Source organism: Chelonoidis abingdonii, chromosome 9, assembly GCF_003597395.2.
Source record: "Chelonoidis abingdonii isolate Lonesome George chromosome 9, CheloAbing_2.0, whole genome shotgun sequence".
Taxonomy (NCBI): domain Eukaryota; kingdom Metazoa; phylum Chordata; order Testudines; family Testudinidae; genus Chelonoidis; species Chelonoidis abingdonii.
The window spans coordinates 54977166-54995764 of NC_133777.1; the positions used below are offsets into that span (position 1 = coordinate 54977166).

The 18599-nt window shown below is 39.1% G+C and overlaps 1 protein-coding gene across 1 annotated transcript in view; it reads left to right on the plus strand.

Moving 5' to 3' along the window:
• Positions 1-18599, plus strand: part of OTUD7A (OTU deubiquitinase 7A) — a 119685-nt gene that overhangs the window by 43644 nt on the left and 57442 nt on the right. The window contains exons 3-5 of the mRNA XM_075069564.1: positions 4115-4333; positions 15097-15198; positions 17052-17179. Coding sequence (XP_074925665.1) covers positions 4115-4333; positions 15097-15198; positions 17052-17179 — 449 coding nt within the window. The remainder of the gene's footprint in view (positions 1-4114; positions 4334-15096; positions 15199-17051; positions 17180-18599) is intronic.

An 18599-nucleotide genomic window follows, 5' to 3' on the forward strand; every position in this document is an offset into this window, starting at 1 on the left:
ACAAAGTGTACGGTGCTCAATTTATATTTTTATTACAAATATTTGCACTGTAAAAAACAAAAGAAATAATATTTTTCAGTTCATCTAATGTAAGTATTGTAGTGCAATTTCTTTATCATGAAAGTTGAACTTATAGATGTAGAATTATGTACAAAAACCCCCTGCATTCAAAAATAAAACAATGTAAAATTGTAGAGCCTGCAAGTCCACTCAGTCCTCCTACTTCTTGTTTGTCTGAGTGATTGGCAGAACAAGTTTGTTTACATTTGCAGAAGATAATGCTGCCTTCTTCCTGTTTACAATGGCACTTGAAAATGAGAACAGGCGCTGTTGTAGCCGGCGTTGCAAGATATTTACATGCCAGATGAGCTAAAGATTCATATGTCCCTTGATGCTTCAACCACCAGAGGCGTAGCGAGTGCCCTCCGTACCCTCCGACCGGAGGGGGCCCTGCAAGGAAGGGGGCCCCTAAAAGTGGCAAAAAAAATGAATGCAACGGTGAAGATGGTGTCAATATTCGTGAAGCGTTTGTTGGTTTTCTTAATGTTCATAATATAACTGGCGAGGGCTGATTGGAAGCATTTCTTGAAAAGGCAAACAACTTAGGAATAGACATTGCTGACATGAGAGGCCAAGCTTATGATAACGGCGCAAATATGAGAGGAAAGAATAAAGGAGTTCAAGCCCACATGCTAGAAATAAATGACCGTGCCTTGTATGTACCATGTGGAGCTCACACTTGGAATCTTGTGATCTCAGACGCAGAAAAGTCATCGAAATATGCCGTTGACTTTTTCGGTAAGGGGTCCCGGACATATATTCGGAGGGGGCCACGTTCTTTGTTGCTACGGCCCTGAAGGGGAAACAGGTAGTAACAGGGGGAAGGTGCTGTGTCAGCATCCCAGAGCACAGAAGAAGGGGAACCCCTTAGCCAGTGGTCAGCCGCAGCTGTTGCAAGTAGGTGGCAGAGGAAGCTGCTGAGGTTACAGGCAGTGCAGGGACCCACCATGTGGCACTGGGGGCTCCAGGAGCAATGACAGGCTGAAATCAGACTCATCCCAGGATCACAATAGAGGTAAAAAGGGCGGCGGCGGCAGCAGCAGCAGAGGCAGGACTCAAAATAAGTGTGACTACTTCCCTCCTTCCACCACCACATCCACAGAAGCTTTTCCTTGGGTGAGTGGACCCAGTAAGGGCCTGGGGGCTGAGGGCCTAGCTGAGCTCTAAACTCTCTTTCCCCCCGCCCACACACACACCAATTCCATATGCAGGAGCATGCATGGTGGGCAGCCTGGGAAGCTCTGGGGGAGTGGAGTAAGCACAGAGCAGCAACAGCCTGAGCCAGAAGAGGAAGGACCAGTGGCTTCTTGCAGGTGGAGGGGGGCTGGCTGGCTGTGCCCCTTATATCACAGACTAGTGAATGGATGTCCCCTTGAACAGGCTGGCTGGGCTCTCCCCACCACCACCACCAAGCGGGAGCGCACATTATGGGGGGGTCATTCCAGTGTGCTACTAAATGAAAGTACCTGGGTGAGTGGGGCAGGATTGCTGTCTGTGCTCATCCCCCCCCAGCTGTGTGGCCCCTTTTGGGGACTGGATGGGTGGGCATAATATTGTGCATTTGGCCCACAAATTCACTTCTGGGCCTCATTAGTGAGGCATCTCTGAGTTGGCATAGATGGAAGGGCACTCTACGAGAAGCAAGGAAATTAGTCAAGGCGGGGCATGCTCTAGGACCTGCTGATGCCTCTTGTACACTTTTTGGTAGGCTGGGAGCAGGCCCTGGATGTGATTATTGTTCACGGTGAAAATAATTTGGGAAGGTGTAAGGGGGTTGTCTTGATAAGAGGGATTTGGGGCAGATCCAAGATTTTTCTCGGGGTGGGGGTGGCAACTATTTGGTCTGACATGTTACAGCGCAGGGTGTGTCAGGGAGCAGTGAAGCCGCCAGGGGTAGTGTTAAGACCAAGAGGTATACAAAGAAGGAGGTGGCTAAATTCATACATACCCAAGGCGGGTTGGTAATTTCACATCCAGACATATCTTACTTGGCAAGCAAGTTATTCAGAGGATGGGGTACACCTATCCGACTGGGAAATTGGGTTATTTTTGTCTGATATTAAGGAAAGAATCAATGAATGTGTGGAGCCTGGTTGCAGGGTTGTGGGGAGTTCACAGCCAAATAGAATTGCTGGCACCTCCTTGTGGCAGATGTTCAGGGCAGATACTCATTATGGAAGGGATATGGATACTGGATAAAATGGATTGGAAAAGGATGTAAAATAAAGCATCCCTTAAGGGAGCTGAGGAAAGGAGGGGTTGGGGCTCCTACATCTGTTTTAGCAGGGAGCCAACATCCCTTCCTATTCTAGCTTCTTTAAATCTCTTATGCGATGGCTGAGACCAGGTTGAGGATTATGTGGAAAGGATTAAGGAAACAAGGATGACTTGCACTGTACAATTTATTGCCAGGTACACTCATATATTTTAAATGAATAAACTTACATCTAAATAAACCACATCCATTGCTGCTGTGTTTCTTCTGCCATGGCCAGACAATGGACCTGCCTTTTAAGGAGTTTCTTCCTAAAGCCAAACAGTCAGCATTGACTTTTGCTGAAGTACAACAACTTAAAATAATTTAAAAAGTTTATCTGATGCAACTGTGGATATACTTGTTATCCACATATCCATGTCTAGTTTTTTATTTTAATGCTACCAAGCTCTGGGTCTCCATTATGTTTTATGGCTGTTAGTTCCACAGCCTCTGTTCTGTTTTTAAAAATAGCCTTTTATCAGTTTTATCAAATAACTCCTTGTGTGTTTATTGGGAGAGGTAAATTAGTGCATGATACTGACCTTCTCTTATCCAGTAATCATTTTCTAAAACTCTCTCAGATCCCTTCTCCCTTATTTCCTCTTTAAACCCTCTCCATCTTTTCAATGTCTTCTCAAACAGAAGGTTTTCCAAGCCTCTAATCTTTTTTTCCTCCCACTGTGTTTTTGGACTTGTTCTATTTCTGTCTTTTTGGAGATAAGGTTACTGGAACTGAACACAGTGTTCCTGGTGAGGGTGTGTCATCTAACTATAATATTGGCATTATAATATTGTCAGTAGCTTTATAGCCCACTCTTTGTAAATCCCTATGTTTTGTTTGCCTTGCTGACCTCTCCTCTGTACGTTGAGTAGATGTTTTCACTGTTCTGTCACATCAATAGCTGGCCCTTTCCTAACACTAGCAACGTGTGTGAGTACTTAAAATTACTTTTTTCAGTGCGCATTAGCTTGCACTTGACTACATTGAATTTCAATAAGAATTTAGCACAATAGGACAAAGGGTCCCATAGAGGTTTGTTTTGTTTGGTTTTTGTGGTTTTGGCTTTTTATAAAATAAGGTTCTCCCTTAATATAGGCTTGCAATATTCTTCATTCTTTGTGAGCTGCCTGTTATTCCTAGGATCAGGGCATATAAAGCGAACTGTCTTTATAGCAGAATAATGATGTTGAGATTACTTCTGAGTAAACTTTTGGGATGAAAGCAGAATATGGTATGTTTGATGTTTGAAGTGATGTGAGATGATAGTTGTGGGCTAAATTTCATTTGATCCATAACAAGTTAACCAAACATAGGGGTTTAAAATATATAATAGTTATGATCTGTCACAATCACTAGTATATATTTCTTCAAATAAATCCTTGGAAACACAATTCTGCAAAACCCAATTCTACAGAAACACTTCTCTTTCACCATTCATTATTTTAAAAGTTAATCTGTCCAGTCAGAGCCACATTCGTCTGTGATGTGCACAACTTCAGGGCAGGAACCTGTGTTCTTTTATGTTTAACAGTGCCCAGCAAAATGGTAATAAATAACAATAATAATGAATAGTAAGTCCTCAAATGAAGGAAATGGAGGTGCATTTGGAATGAGTTCATTTGTTGACAAAATACCGTCATAGGAAAGACGGAGAGGCATTCCTCCTGGTCTCACTTGTCTATTGTACCACCGCCTTCCAGTTGCCAATTGTTAGGATAAAGAAAGTATTGTCATAAAATCATGACTCTTTTTGTAATGTTCTTACTTTCCTCAATCTGTCTTGGGTTCCTCCACAGAAAAACGACTCTCCAGAGGTATTTCTCATGCCAGCTCAGCCATAGTCTCCCTTGCTCGATCCCATGTAGCAAATGAATGCAGCAATGAGCAGTTTCCTTTGGAGATGCCTATATACACATTCCAGCTACCAGATCTTAGTGTGTATAGTGAAGATTTCAGAAGCTTCATTGAACGTGATTTAATCGAACAGGCAACAATGGTTGCTTTGGAACAAGCAGGTGAGTGAATGCTCTGGGTTGTCAGCGTGATCTGACACTTGATTTAACATTCTTCGATCACACTTCATTATTGCAGCTGGGCCATCTTGCACCAGAAATAAATGTGAGTGAGCAAAAACAAACACCGTGTTCTTTGGAACATCACATGCAGTTCCCAGCTCTATCTCTAAGTCTCTGCAGTAATTAGTGGCAGATTGGTTTAATAAATAGGGAGACTGAGGTAGGAAAGAGGAGAGGAGGAAGAGGAAGGGAAGGAGAATGATAGGCCAGGAGAGTGAGACTGATCAGGTGGAAGGTAAGGGGAGAGAATGTGGTAACCCACTGAATGCCATTAGTCAGTAGAGTTTGGGATCATTTATAGCACTATCCTTGTGGCTCGATTTCCCCGTCTATAAAATGGGGATAATGATGTTTATTTGCTTTGTGAAGTGCTTTGAGCTATAGAGATGAAATGAAGCATCAAATAGTGAGATATTTATGATTTATATATATATATATAGTAATATTAGTTAAGCCCATATTAAATCTACATTTAAAAGTTGCATATAAAATTGAATTTAAAACTAGCAAAAAATGTTTAAGAACATTTCATTGTAAATGATATTTAATGAATGAGAGACTCTGAGATGGAAGTTAGATAGCAACCTCCTGTTGAGAGACAGCCAAGGTTTCAGTCCTTGCTCTGATGATGACGTTTGGAGGTTGCCATAATTTGAGAGACTGTGGGCATACCTGTGAACTCCAAGGAGCCCCAAACACCACGCTCCTTGTATGAGCTCCCTGCATCTCCTGCTTCAAATGCCCAGTCCCCCCACCACCTTGTGTCATTCTTAAGCTCTAATGAGCTTCCAAGTAAATTGCTTCACTAGCCACAGTAAGAGAAGTGCTTGCTCAAGTGTACTCCTTGTGTATTGGCATAAACAGAACCTCAGTTTCACTCATTGTAGCTATGTCTCTTATCTTTCCTTAATCTTACATGAAAACCTTTACATTTTGAAACACATTTTGTCAGTTGGGTAGGATTTGCCCCAGAATTTAAAGGGCATTGTATCAGAAACAGGTAGTGTAATGTTTTTTCTTCTTCCTCCCCTACGCTGAAAATTCTGTCATGCTTGATTTGCTTACATCACAGTTTTACAGGGTGGTATACATGGTGTCATGTCAGTTAAAAAATGTGTAGTAAGCCATCTATTAAAATACAGTTAATTGTTTCTATAACGTGTGCACTAGAAGAAAATTACTTCTGAAAATCAAGAGAAATTGCCTGTAATAAAGCCTTGACCTTAAGAAAACCTCAAATCTGCATTGAGCAGTACTGTCTTCTGCTGATATAGCACCTTTTGCATAACATAGTTAACATTTTTCCCAATACATTTTTTTATAATGGATCTATTTGCAATGACTTATTTTAAAATGCTATCTTTTCATTTAATACACAGTTATTGGCTAGAGATTGAGTGAGCTGGAAGCCCAAATCCAAATAGTACAGGGGCGTGGGGTGTATAAAATCCAGACCCAAACGTGGATCTAAATTTCACAATTACAGATGACCAAGTAACGAGCAAAACCCTGAATATGAAAACCACTGAAGGCTGGACGGGGAAAGTTGAAATCCAGACCTGAATTTTGCAGCTCCTGCCCATGAATAAAACTGATTCAAATTGTTGACCAAGAGTCAAACTGAATCCAAACTAAAACTTTTTTGTGAAGTTCAAAAGTATTTAACATGTATGTTTCTTTTTCTCATATCTCTGCACCCCTCTGGGTTTGGGCCAATCGCAGAATTAAAAGTTCCAGTTCAATTGTTATTCAAGTGAATATTTGTGAATAATTCTTTGAGTTATTTCCCCAGCTCCAGTCAACCATAAAATCAGATCACTATAATTAGACGCTTCCGTGTGGTGCAAAATAGCAGCCAAACTAAAGAAAAAGTTGCATTTCACTCATTGCATTCAGTACGTTGACTCAGTTGTTCGTGACACACGTGGTATTTATTGACAGCAAGAAAACAAATGATCATAGAATATGCTCATCCTTTTCCACAGCTCCATTTTTATACCTCTTTTTAAGTTAATATAGAAATTAATTGTGATTAGACTGATGATTAAAACTATGTGCTACAGCTTAATACAAGGGGCAAACAATAGAGGAATAAACAGTGATTTCTAGATGGACTGTTAGGGTTTTATGAATTTTTCTGTAGCTGTAGGAAATGTTTAACAAATAACCTGCTCTTCTATGGAAGTTGTCAGAATTATCTCTGTTTTCAATAAATGGTTGTCTTTAGTATTATAATTCAATATCTATGGTTTTCTGACAGCTTAAGCTTCATTGTGATCAAAGTACATAATTGTCCTCCTGGGTTTTTACATTCCAGAATAGTAATTATTTTCCTCGTTGCCATGGTGAGAGGTAAACAACGGACCCACAAGAAACAAACAAATCATTCATAGGAAGCTTTAAAAGTTCAGGCCAGTTATTTTGTGATAATACCTAAGGCAAGGTCACAATCCTGCACAGAGTACCTTCAGATGCACCCCAGCACCTTCATAGTTCTCAGTGCACAATCAGGGCCATATTTGGTTCATATATACCATTTGTGCAGGGGCATAATGAGATTTAATGACACGATTAAGCTTCCACGTCTTGTGAGAAATCTATATTGTAGTGGGTCTTTGAGCCTTTCTTCATGATTAATTTATGAAAGCACATCTTGAAATTTGGTCTTATTTTATGAGACAAGTTTATATATTTTTCATGGACTGACTATAACTTTGTCTAATAAGGAATCTAAACCTTGAAAAGCAGCATTTCATAACTGCTGTGGAAAAAAATTTTAAATCTCTAATTTTAATTTTAATTTATGACTGGTTTGGACTTGTAAGTCAGCCATGAAAGTCATTTGAAAAAATATACCTCAAGTAAATAATATACTGTGGGTTTTTTAATAAACACATTAATCTGATGAATGAAGCATGAAATGAGTACATCTGAACTGGTTCTATAATATTTAATTTAAACTTTGACTCAGATTTTAAATTCATGTAATGAATGTTTAATAAATATACACAATTTTATAGAAATATGAGTAGCATCCATAGCATCTAAGTACAATACATTGAAAACTACTGCAAGAGGAGGCCAGATCCTCAGTCCTACCACACTGTCTTTGCCCAACTCTGGTGATATAAAGGGCCCATAAAATCATTTCTATTTGCCACTTGAGAAATACCCAGTTATGTACAGCCACCAGTGCTGCTCTGCACTATAATCATCTGCTGTACACATTATATGATAATCTATTGTTGGATGTACATTGGTGCATTTTCTTTGTTCATTGTTACAGTTAGTAGGTAAGAGAAGGGGAAGAGGAGGAGTGGGATTATCATCCAGTCAGTAGCAGCACTCAGAATTTTTGCCACAAGTCCTTCATGTGAATGAACAACTTTTAAATGGTTAAATAGCCTGCTTCCCTAGCTGAGTGTGGGTTGATTTCTAAGTACCAACGACCAGGGGAAGGGCAGGGACAGCAATATCAGGTGGCTCCTTCCACCATCAGCTCCGTAACCTGCCCAGTTCCATAGGCCTCCCATATAAAAGCAGAAAACACCATCGTCAAACTCTCACAGTGTTTCTTAGGCACTTTGTTTTAATTACTGTTTCTCTCTGAAAACCAAATTGAGACCCAAAGTAGGTTTATAAGTTTGATCACAGAGTATAAAACCCTACATGGGGAACAGAAATTTGACGATATAGCAAAACTCCTGCTGACCTCGGTGATGTAGCGCCAGGCCCTCCAGGAGAGAAATAGATAAGGCTAATACTCCCTACTACAGATTAGTGCTATTCTGCCATACTAGAATGAGCTTTCCAGTGTTCACATCATTACTTTCTAAACCCCACTCTCAGACAGAACTCCTTCCTTATATCCTCATGAGACTTTAGGACTTCCGCACCTACACTGCAAAAAAAAACCCACAGCAACTAGTCGCAAAGACCAGGTCAGCTGACCTGGGCTTGCGCTGTGGGGCTCAAAATAGCAATGTAGTAGTTCAGGCTTGGGCTGGAACCCAGACTCCAAGACTCTCCTCCTCTTGCCAAGTTTCAGAGCCAGGGCTACAGACTGAACCCAGATGTGTATACTGCTAATATTAGCCCTATAGTGCAAGTCCGAGTCAGTTGACCCTGGCTCTAAGACTCATTGCTGCAGAGGGGTTTTTGCAGTGTAGATGTACCCTAGATACAAAGGTTGACATTGTTCTCCTATGTCTTATTAACTCAATTATTGTTTATAGGTAACTGCAGAATCGTGTCTCCCAAGTTTGGTGACAATTCACGCTTGTATGTTTGAGCGCAGGTCTAGTGCTTCATATTAAACAGCGGCTACGTTGTGTTCCATTATCATTAAAGTAAATGGGATTTCTATCCTGAATTGCAGAAAAGTAGATCTGCAAACTGTGGAAAATAACCCTGGAATATTTTTTTTGTTGCAGTCCTGAGTCCAAACCTCCAATGGATGACAGTTTGGATAACAGCAGCATGTTTTCCAAGTGTGGACTAAATGATAGGATTCAGATTACACAGCAAATGGAAGATTTTTCACAGACAAACATACACAGATACATATATGTGTGTGTCCGTCCACCCGTGTCTGTCTGTATACCTAGGTCCCTTCCCTGTTGGAGTAGGAGAGAATTGCTACAAAAACCCCAACAATTCTTGTTATTGTTTCCAGGACCATTATTAGGCTGGGACTGAGACACTGAAATGAGGAAGGGAGTTACTATGGTGATGGGCTCTAGAGAAAACCGAAGATCGATAGGCAGGGTGGTTAAGATTAATGTTTTTTTAACTGAACAGAGCAAAATATTTTATTACTATGCTTCAGTATAACCGAGTATAACAACAATTTTAAACCCTATGCACGCCAAGATATCAGTATGCCTAAACTTTAATAACTCTTAAGTGCTGAGGCCTGTGTTTTCTGTGAAGAGCCTAGCAAGTTACTTTGGCCTGGATTGCAGTGTTCATATCCCAAGAGTAAAGCCCAAGGAATTCTGAAACTTGGTCCTTTGAAGCAGTTGATAAAAGTTAGGCTTCATTAAGCCAAAAATATAATTGTCTTTTGGAAATGCTACAATCTTTTACTTTTCTGGGAGCAGATTTATGCAGAAGTGTGTGCAGGGAGAAAAGCAAAACCCATTCATAATTCTGGGAGATCTGCATTCATTTCCTGAGTACCAGGCTAGAAATGCATACTTGCATAATTTAATTCTAATATGAATGACACAGTGATGGACAGTGTTGTAATTTCTTAGAAAAACTGATGTCTTAATTTTGTGAGACTATCTTAAAAAAAAAAAAAAAGCCGAAAAGCAGTATGTGACAACTCACAAGTCAGTTATATGCAGCCATTTGATCAAGTAGATCCTACTGCCTCATTTTATTTTTTTAACATTTTTGTTTTCATTTGCATTCTGGTTGCTGGATTCTCTAACTGTCTTTAGCGCTTATGCACCATTCCAAAAGAGAAACACTTAATTTAATTGTGCAGATTTACGTGTTCCTTCATGCATGGTCCAATGCTGCACTTCAAGGACATAAGTAAATGATGAATAGCCTTTCAGGCACTGCTAGAGTGTGGATTTCATATCGCCTGAAATAAAGGAGAGAGCTCCTATATGAAAGTCCTTTCTCTGAAGGACACAATGTATCTATGGATATACAGCATGATCACAATGCTGTCTGAAAAATACAACAGGTCACTTAATGATTAATACTAGACTCTGGAAAGCTATCTTTTAATTTGTTTACATCAGTATTATAGGTAAATATTTATTTATAATCAGGAAGAACCAAATCTAAAAACTTTTAGATGCACATAGAATACACGATTACATTTCAAAACCTATAGCTTTACAAACTGTAGAGTATGTAGTGGTGGTGAGCCATGTTGGTCCTAGGATGTTAGAGAGACTAGATGGATGAGGTAATATCTTTTATTGGACCAACGGTTGGCTCTCTAACACGCTGGGACCAAAATGGATACAACAATACTGCATACTTCTATAGCTTTTCAAGCTGTATGTTTTGTTATTACCTCACCCATCTTGTCTGTCTAAGTGGTAGAAGTGACTGATGCAGAATGGCTTTGCTGAAATTTGAATCCAACATGCCAGCTGTTAGGGAGTGCTCCTAGCACATTGCATGACCCGTCTTCTAATTCTTAAAGGACTGAGTAGTTCCCTGCTGATTTAAAGAGCTTGTATTGTACACATTTTAGAATAACTATAGAATTATGAAAGGAAGACAGTGATTGTTTGATCAAGTCCTGACTCTGCAGGTTTCCGCTCTAATTGTACAAGTAGAGAATTATCATATTAATCCACTGTTACAAAAAATATTTCCCAAAGTTACCCAATCCCAGCTGCTTAAAAGTCTCCAGACTATGAATTGTAATTGTCTTTTGTTTTTTCCTGTGTATGAAGTTGTTCCCTCATTCTGTGTGTATTTTAAATTCAACCACTTACCTCATGATATTTTAGAATAATGTATATTTTTATTCATGACAGAGTTTAAATTGGCATTGGCTCCTACTGTCACAAAAATGAAAAGCATATACATATACAATAGGCAACATAACCAAATATATTTAGGAGCAGAGCATCATCATCCTACAAAATTCATAGCTGATTTGCATCCATCAGGAAATCAGATTTCCCAGCTCAGACTATCCTAATTTTTCTGATTTCAGCATGTAGAGATTTAAATGATAAGAAATGGCACTTTTCAGGTCAGTTGTGCTGCAATAACAGAGCTAATAGTAGGATGGGAGAAACTCATTCTACAAAGTATGAGCAGAGAAGGAGAGGTGATAATGCTTGAACGCAGCTAGTCTTAATGTGTCCCTCTCTGCAGCCAGTGGTGCAACGGGCATTTTGGAAAGGGGTGTGTTGGAGGTAAGAAGGAAAGTGGCCAAAGCACACTCAAACTATCCCTGGCCCATGTGTGTTCTCACGGGTCAGCTGGTAGCTGGTACAAGTTAGGACAGTCCCCAAACAGCTTGTTATTTCTTCTCCTCTATTTCCCCTTTACTCAGCTGCCTAGGATAGCTGTATGGGGAAGAGGTGCTTAGCTAGCCACTCCTTTAGGCTCTAGGGTGACCAGATATCCCGATTTTATACGGATAGGCCCAATATTTGGGGCTTTTTCTTATATTGCTGCCAATCACCCCTCACTCCCATCCCGATTTTTCGCACTTACTATCTGGTCACCCTACTAGGCTCAGGCAAAGGCAGTCAGTTCTTGTCTCTCTCTCCCTTGGGTGCCTACTGCCCAGCAAAGAATCAGAAAACAGAGCAGCCAGAATAGTCTTAGGTTATGGCTTGGGATTGCTTTTCAATTCATAGTCAAATATACTTTTTCTTCTTAACACAGACAGCTTTGAGGGTTACAAGGGGTTGCTGGGCCACAACTTGGCTACCCCTGTAATCCATATGATAAAATTTCAGGAATGTCACTCTGTGTATCACTCTGAAGTCTACAATATCTGTAGTCACCTGATCTGGTCCAGGGGGCCTGGACTTAACTTGTCCACAGGGACCACCTACCCTCTGACAGTTAGTGTCCAAAATAAAGTTTTAAATATGTCATGAAATGAGCAACGGTCCTGTAAAGCTGCTACTGAGCTCTCTATCAAGTCGTGTTTACTCTCAAGGAGTTAGTTTCCAAAGGGCATTAGAGGTATTAGTTTAATTTTTGCTATTGCACGTCATCAGATAGCAGTTGCTTTTTAAGCAGAACTATTCAGCGGTGCTTTGTACCTTTAAAAAATAAATAATAAAAAGTCAGAGGCAAAAGAGGCAGGATGACCATAGTGGCTGGCTACAAGCATAGGTGCTGGAACTAGGGGTGTGGGGGTGTTGCTGCACCCCCTGGCTTGAGGTGGTTTCCTTGTAGACAGACTTTATAGTTTGGTTCAGTAGCTCTCAGCACCCCCACTATACAAATTGTTCCAGCCCCCCTCCACCCCCACCCCCGGCTACAAGTGAGTCAAGTGTGCCACTACCACAGCATTTAACTGTCCCTCTCAGAAGATGTGTCCCGCTGTGAAGATTTGAGAAAGGGGGAGCTGAACATACATCTAAAACGTCTATTATGAAACCAATAAACTGTGAAGGTGCAAGTGGTGGCATCGGGTGGTGTCTGAATGGAAGACAAACTGAATATATTACAACAGAGAGAGAGAAGTCTTACAAAAACAGAAATAAACCAGTTTGGAAGATATCCATTTCCATATGGGACTTCGCTTAAGCTGCTTTTCTAACTCCCTCCCCCCAAATCCATGTAACTGGTAGATGAATGTAATGGTTAGGCTGAAAGAATAGCAGTGCAGTGGTTTCTATTAAAGGCCACATGAAGCAGGCCTCTTTATTGCCATTATAATCCAATGCAGATGTGTCAATATTTTATAAACCACAGACTTGTTAATATCAACTGAAAAATTATAGTAGCCATAAGCTGGCTGAAAAGCAAGAGATCGCCTCGTGCTCCTAGAAGGAATGGCTATTGATGGATGGGAATGACTATCAATCTACAGAGGTGTGCTCCTATAGTAATCAAATGCCCCTAAATCTACTGTAAACATTTATGAACACCAAGCTTTAGGGTTTTAAATTAGTGGTTTCCTGGTCTGTGTTGAAGTGCAATTGAGCTGTCCTTTAAGAAATACATAAGTCTTGTATGTTTTAGGAGTTTGTAAGTCTACTTGAAGTGCTTTAACTTGTCACTGTTGAATTAGTACCAAAAATATTCTGTACAAGGCAGGTGACAGGTTGTTATTTCACAGCCCATAGACACAGGAGTTGCTAAAAATAATAACTCGTTATTTCCAATTTTATCTCTCCCAAAGCTATCCCGTGGCTCTTTAAATTAAACTATTCAAATGCGTATTTAATTTTGAAAAGACTAGTTTGAGTTATTAAGCATGTACCAACTGGATAGTGAATTCATGTAGGATTACTAAGTTCATTTAGTAACTATCTACAGTACATTTATTGTGTATTGTACAGTAACTCTTAATCCTGAATGATGGTTTTAATTGAAATTTAATGAGACAGTTATGGTCTGATAATGAAATAATTGATTATTAAAGACACTTTTATTGATGCTCACCAAAACTATTGTATGTGGTATTTGTGTGCTTCTGCTACTGCAAGCAAGCTTCAGTATATTTATTTGTAATAATAAGCATTAACAAACAATAACAGTCTGATTACATGATACCAAATCTGTATCTGAGAGCCTTAATTTCAAAAGCATTGCCAGCTATCCTAATACTATAGATATTTTTCATCTTCTCTTGCAAATGGATTGTGTGTATGTAGTATTTTTTAATAAAGTTATTTTAAAATAGTTATACACTGTTATAACATACAAAAATAATGGTATGGGAAAATCATGCCACTGATTTGTGCAAAATAATTTCGTTATCCAAAGTACTGCTTGTCTCATCAGTATCATTTCCAAAAGGAGGAGAGGATAAAGCCAGGAAAAGGCATTATAAGTATATGTTAATATACTTATAGTCAGCCACCAACTGCTGACTTCGTTATCTATGATATTAAATCGCAATTTCACAACTGACAGCCTTTCAAAAAGGATGTGGGGAAATGCACAAACCATTAGTAATCACCTGCCCCATAGTGTTTTACAATAACTATTTCTGATCCCTTTGTTTGCATAAAGAACATAAAGGTTCCCATTTAAACGCAAAAGAAATAATATCTGAAAACATGCTCCACCCAGCTCGCACACACAAAACTGTGAGCCAGGAATTCTGAGTTTCTAGTCTTGGCTTTCTCTCTCTCTCAGCTTTAATTAGGTCACTTAAGGGCAAATTTTCAAATTTAAGTAGGGCTCTAAAGATGCAGGTGGGTGCCTAGTAGGATTTTCAAAAGTGCTTGAGCAGGTGTCTAACCTGCTTGGGTGCTTTTAAAAATCACATTAGGAGCTGATGTATATTTAAGTGCCTAAATACCTTTGACAGTATGGCCCTTAACATCTCTGTACCTCATTTTCACAATCTGCAAAATCTACCTCATAGGGTATTGCAGGGATAAACTAGTTCATATTTGTAAAAGGTGAAAAGCTAAATAAAAATATTGACCGTGGGCTGGACTCTGCTCTCATTTACAATCATTCTACATTGGTATAACTACTGATTTTAATTGACTTATCCTGATTTGCATTAGAGTGAGAAAGAGGATAATCAAGCCTGAAAATATTCCACTAATTCATTCTCCAGTATTTAGTCAGAAGTAAAAACAGAACCTTTGTATATTGGATCTGACTTACCTAGGATACATGCTTTGTCTGAATAACACAAGTGGAATGCTTTTGTCTTATTAGATATTTTTTGTAATGATATAGTCTGTCTTTTGTTTATGTAGTGACAATGATCATTAAATTAAACACAGTATTTGAGAATAGCATAAAAAAATTAATCCAAAGTACTCTTGCTGTCTTTCATTTCAGCCTTGGGTATATTTAGAGAATGTTTTCAATGTGATTTCCCCACCATCTCTTCCTGTCACAACTTCTTCAACTTCTGGTTTTGCGAGTAGTGTTACATGGAAAGGATGGACTTGCAATGGGTTCTGGAAACCTCCAGAGTTACCCATCATCCCTGTATCCTCCTACTTATGTGCGTTCAACCTGCCTTAACACATACTCTCCTGTTTTAATAGACACTTTCTTTTCAGGTCGACTGAACTGGTGGTCCACAGTGTGTACAAGTTGCAAATGTCTTCTTCCATTGGCTACAACAGGTGATGGAAACTGCCTCTTACATGCTGCCTCATTAGGTAAGGGAAAGTCTGGATTAGCTGCTTCTGCTACATAAGACCTTTTCTTGAAGGTTTGCTACTTTCCTCTATTTCCATCAAAGGTTTTTGGGTGCAAAGGCTTTTTGCTACAAGGGTGCCTCTTTGGGTACATCCACTCTGCAAATAAAACCCTGCAGCAGCTAGTCTCAGAGTCTAGGTCAAGTGACTTGGGCTTACGATGTGGGGCTAAAAATAGCAGTATAGACATCCCGCTTGGGCTGAAGCCCGGACTCTGAAATCCAGCAGGTAGGGAGGGTCTCTTTTTAGCCCATCGTATGAGGTCCCCAGCCTGAGTCAGTTGACCTGGACTCTTGAGACTCTCTCACTGTTTTTTTTTCCTTTGTTTGTTTCTGAAGGGGGGGCTTGCAGTGTAAACATACCTTTATATAAGGCTCCTACACTCTGTTCTTCAGCTTCTCCCTGAAGCAATGTTTGCAATAAGTATCTTATCTATACAGCTTGCATTATGAAGGTAGAAGTTTTCAGCTTGCTTTCTAAGATGGAGTTGAAACAGGAAGATAAACCCTAGCCTCTAAGCTAGTGTGCATTTTCTGTAACAAGCCTGATCCTGCAGTCCTGGTGCAGGCAAAACTCCTGTTGGCTTCTGTGGGATTTTGGCTGCATCATAAACACAGGTTCAAGCCCATAATCCTCTGATGTTTGTTAAACATGCATCCTACTATCATTAAGGATACAAATGCAAATATTTTTGGTGTGTCCAGTCTTTGGGAAGGATAATTGTATGGGTGAGAGAGAGATTAAGGTAAATTACACTCTTTCCTATGTATTTACCATTGATTCAAAGCCTGTGCAAAGTTTTGTACAAAGGGCACCAAAAGAAAGCCCTGTGACTACATACTTGGAAGTGTAATACTCTGTTTATTTCCTAATAATCACTTTTGTGCTGAAATATTGCACCAGTAAGACTCCAAAAAATGACCTTTCTCTTAAAGGCATGTTTATTTTGTAATCATTTTCATCATTTTGTTTTTGAAACATAAAGTAAGAAATAACAAGAAAACAGATTTGAATACTCTCAAAGTATCTTTTATAAATAGTGTTGTTTATCCAATTCATCTCAGCTACAAGGGACTGTAAATTATTTACAGCAATTGGTCAGGGCATTTTGACTTGCACACTTTGAAACAAAAATATTTAATGCCAATGGCTGGCAGTATAATAAATTAAACATGGCTGCCTACGGGTGCTTCTCATGGTGAGATCTCTGGCTCTCTTTTATTATAGGTTACTATTCTCACGTACATGAAGACATATTTTTTTTTCTTAAAAGTTTGGAAGCCCTTGGCTGCTTGTATTTTTATGCTTCCAGTAGTCATGAGTGCCTGTCTGTTTACTGGGACTTAGATACCAATGGACATGTATCATCTCTGCTGTATGACAGTGCAGGCCTGTGGGTGTCTGTGTTTGAGATAACCACAAGTGCCTGCCGTTATCCTTGGCACTCTGATGCCTGCACATTCAATTAACTCTGGAGCTAAAATGAAGACCTATACATTGAATGTTCATTTCCTTATAGCAACGTTGAAGTCATGCAAAAACAAAACAACTCAAAGCCATAGTCAATTCTTAACCAGACTTAAAACTTTGCTAGAATTCAGCATTATTCTTCATTAGCCTATATATGCTGACAATTTTCATTAGGAAAGCTTGAAAGTAATTAATAGGAATCATTAGCTAGTAAGAAGATTTATAATGTGCACTGTGGGGATTTATTTTTTTTTGTTTTGAGTAATGTTATTTATGTTTCATGCAACTGATTGTTTCTATTTCATAACTGGATCTCTGTTACTCGGTACATTTTTGCGCTCTAGGGATGTGGGGATTTCATGACAGGGACCTTGTGTTACGTAAAGCACTCTACACCATGATGAGAAGTGGAGCTGAAAGGGAAGCACTGAAGAGAAGATGGAGATGGCAACAGACACAACAGAATAAAGAGGTCTGTGTGGCCTAGAGAGTTTAAACCATTGTGTAGCTGATATAATTTAGGGCAACATTTTTATTCCTACCTCTGAGGTTCTATGAAAAAGCTTTTGCTCTTACTGAATTCCTTGTGCATCTATTTTGCACACATAGACAACTATTTCTGCATGAAAATCAGGCATGCAAAAGCAGATGAATGTTTACACCCACAAAGTTACATATGCATAGCTTTACACCTACAAAATCTAGGGCTGGTTTGGGGCTACATGAATATTTGGGGCTCCAAATTTAAAGATATTATTTATAAAGGTGGTAAATGATTTAAAAATAATCAAATTAATTGTAAGATTGAAAAAGTTTGATTTTTATTTTTTTACATAACTGCACTCAAAAATAAAATAATGTAAAACTTTAGAGCCTACAAATCGAAAAATGAAGGGACATATGAATGTTTAGCACATCTGGCACATAAATACAGTGCCATGCAAATGCCTGTTCTCACTTTCAGGTAATGTAAATAAGAAGCAGGCAGCATTATCTCCCGTAAATGTAAACAAATTTGTTTATCTTACTATTAGCTGAACAAAAAATAGGACTGAGTGGACTTCTAAGAGAGAAATTGAAAAATACTAGTTCTTTTGTTTCTTTTTTACAGTGTAAATATTTGTAATAAAAAATAATAATATCAAGTGAGCACTATACATTTTGTATTCTGTGTTGTAACTGAAATCAATATATTTGAAAATGTAGAAAAACATCCAAAAATATATATAATAAATTTAAATTGGTATTCTGTTTTTTTGTTTAACAGTACAATTAAAACTGTGATTAATTGTGATGATTTTTGTAATCTAGTTAATTTGTTTTGCGTTAATCACATTCATTAACTATGGTTAATTGACAGCCCTAATTATCTACCGAAAATTACATTACAAAAAAATAAAGACTGTAGATTAAATCATGAAGAAAAAGAAAATGGCAATTAAGGACCAAATTGACCAGATTTTGAAATACGTATTTTAACTGTAATCGTCAAGTACCCTAAAATTAGACATCTCACTTTTTCCCCAAAAAAATTTCATATCCAAATATGTGCTGGCAAAAGCTATGTTTGAGGGCAAAGCCTTTCCCCATTGGTATGGAGGACCAGCTTGCTGCAGATCCTCTAGCAATGGGGCCAGATATCTGGAGACCTCACATGGGCTTCACTATTGCAGAGGGTAGAGGTGATCAGCAGTGGAGTTTGCCAAGGAAGGAGTGGGACCTGTGTTTTCCGCAACTGTGCAGATCCACCATTGTTTTGCATTCATACCCATGCAGCAGAGGCACAGAAACCACAGGGGCTATTGCAGTCTCATGCAGTGGTTGCTGCTGAGCAGCTCCGCTGACGATATTTTATCCCTTTCCAAAGTTCCCATGGAGCTGTTTCACACCCA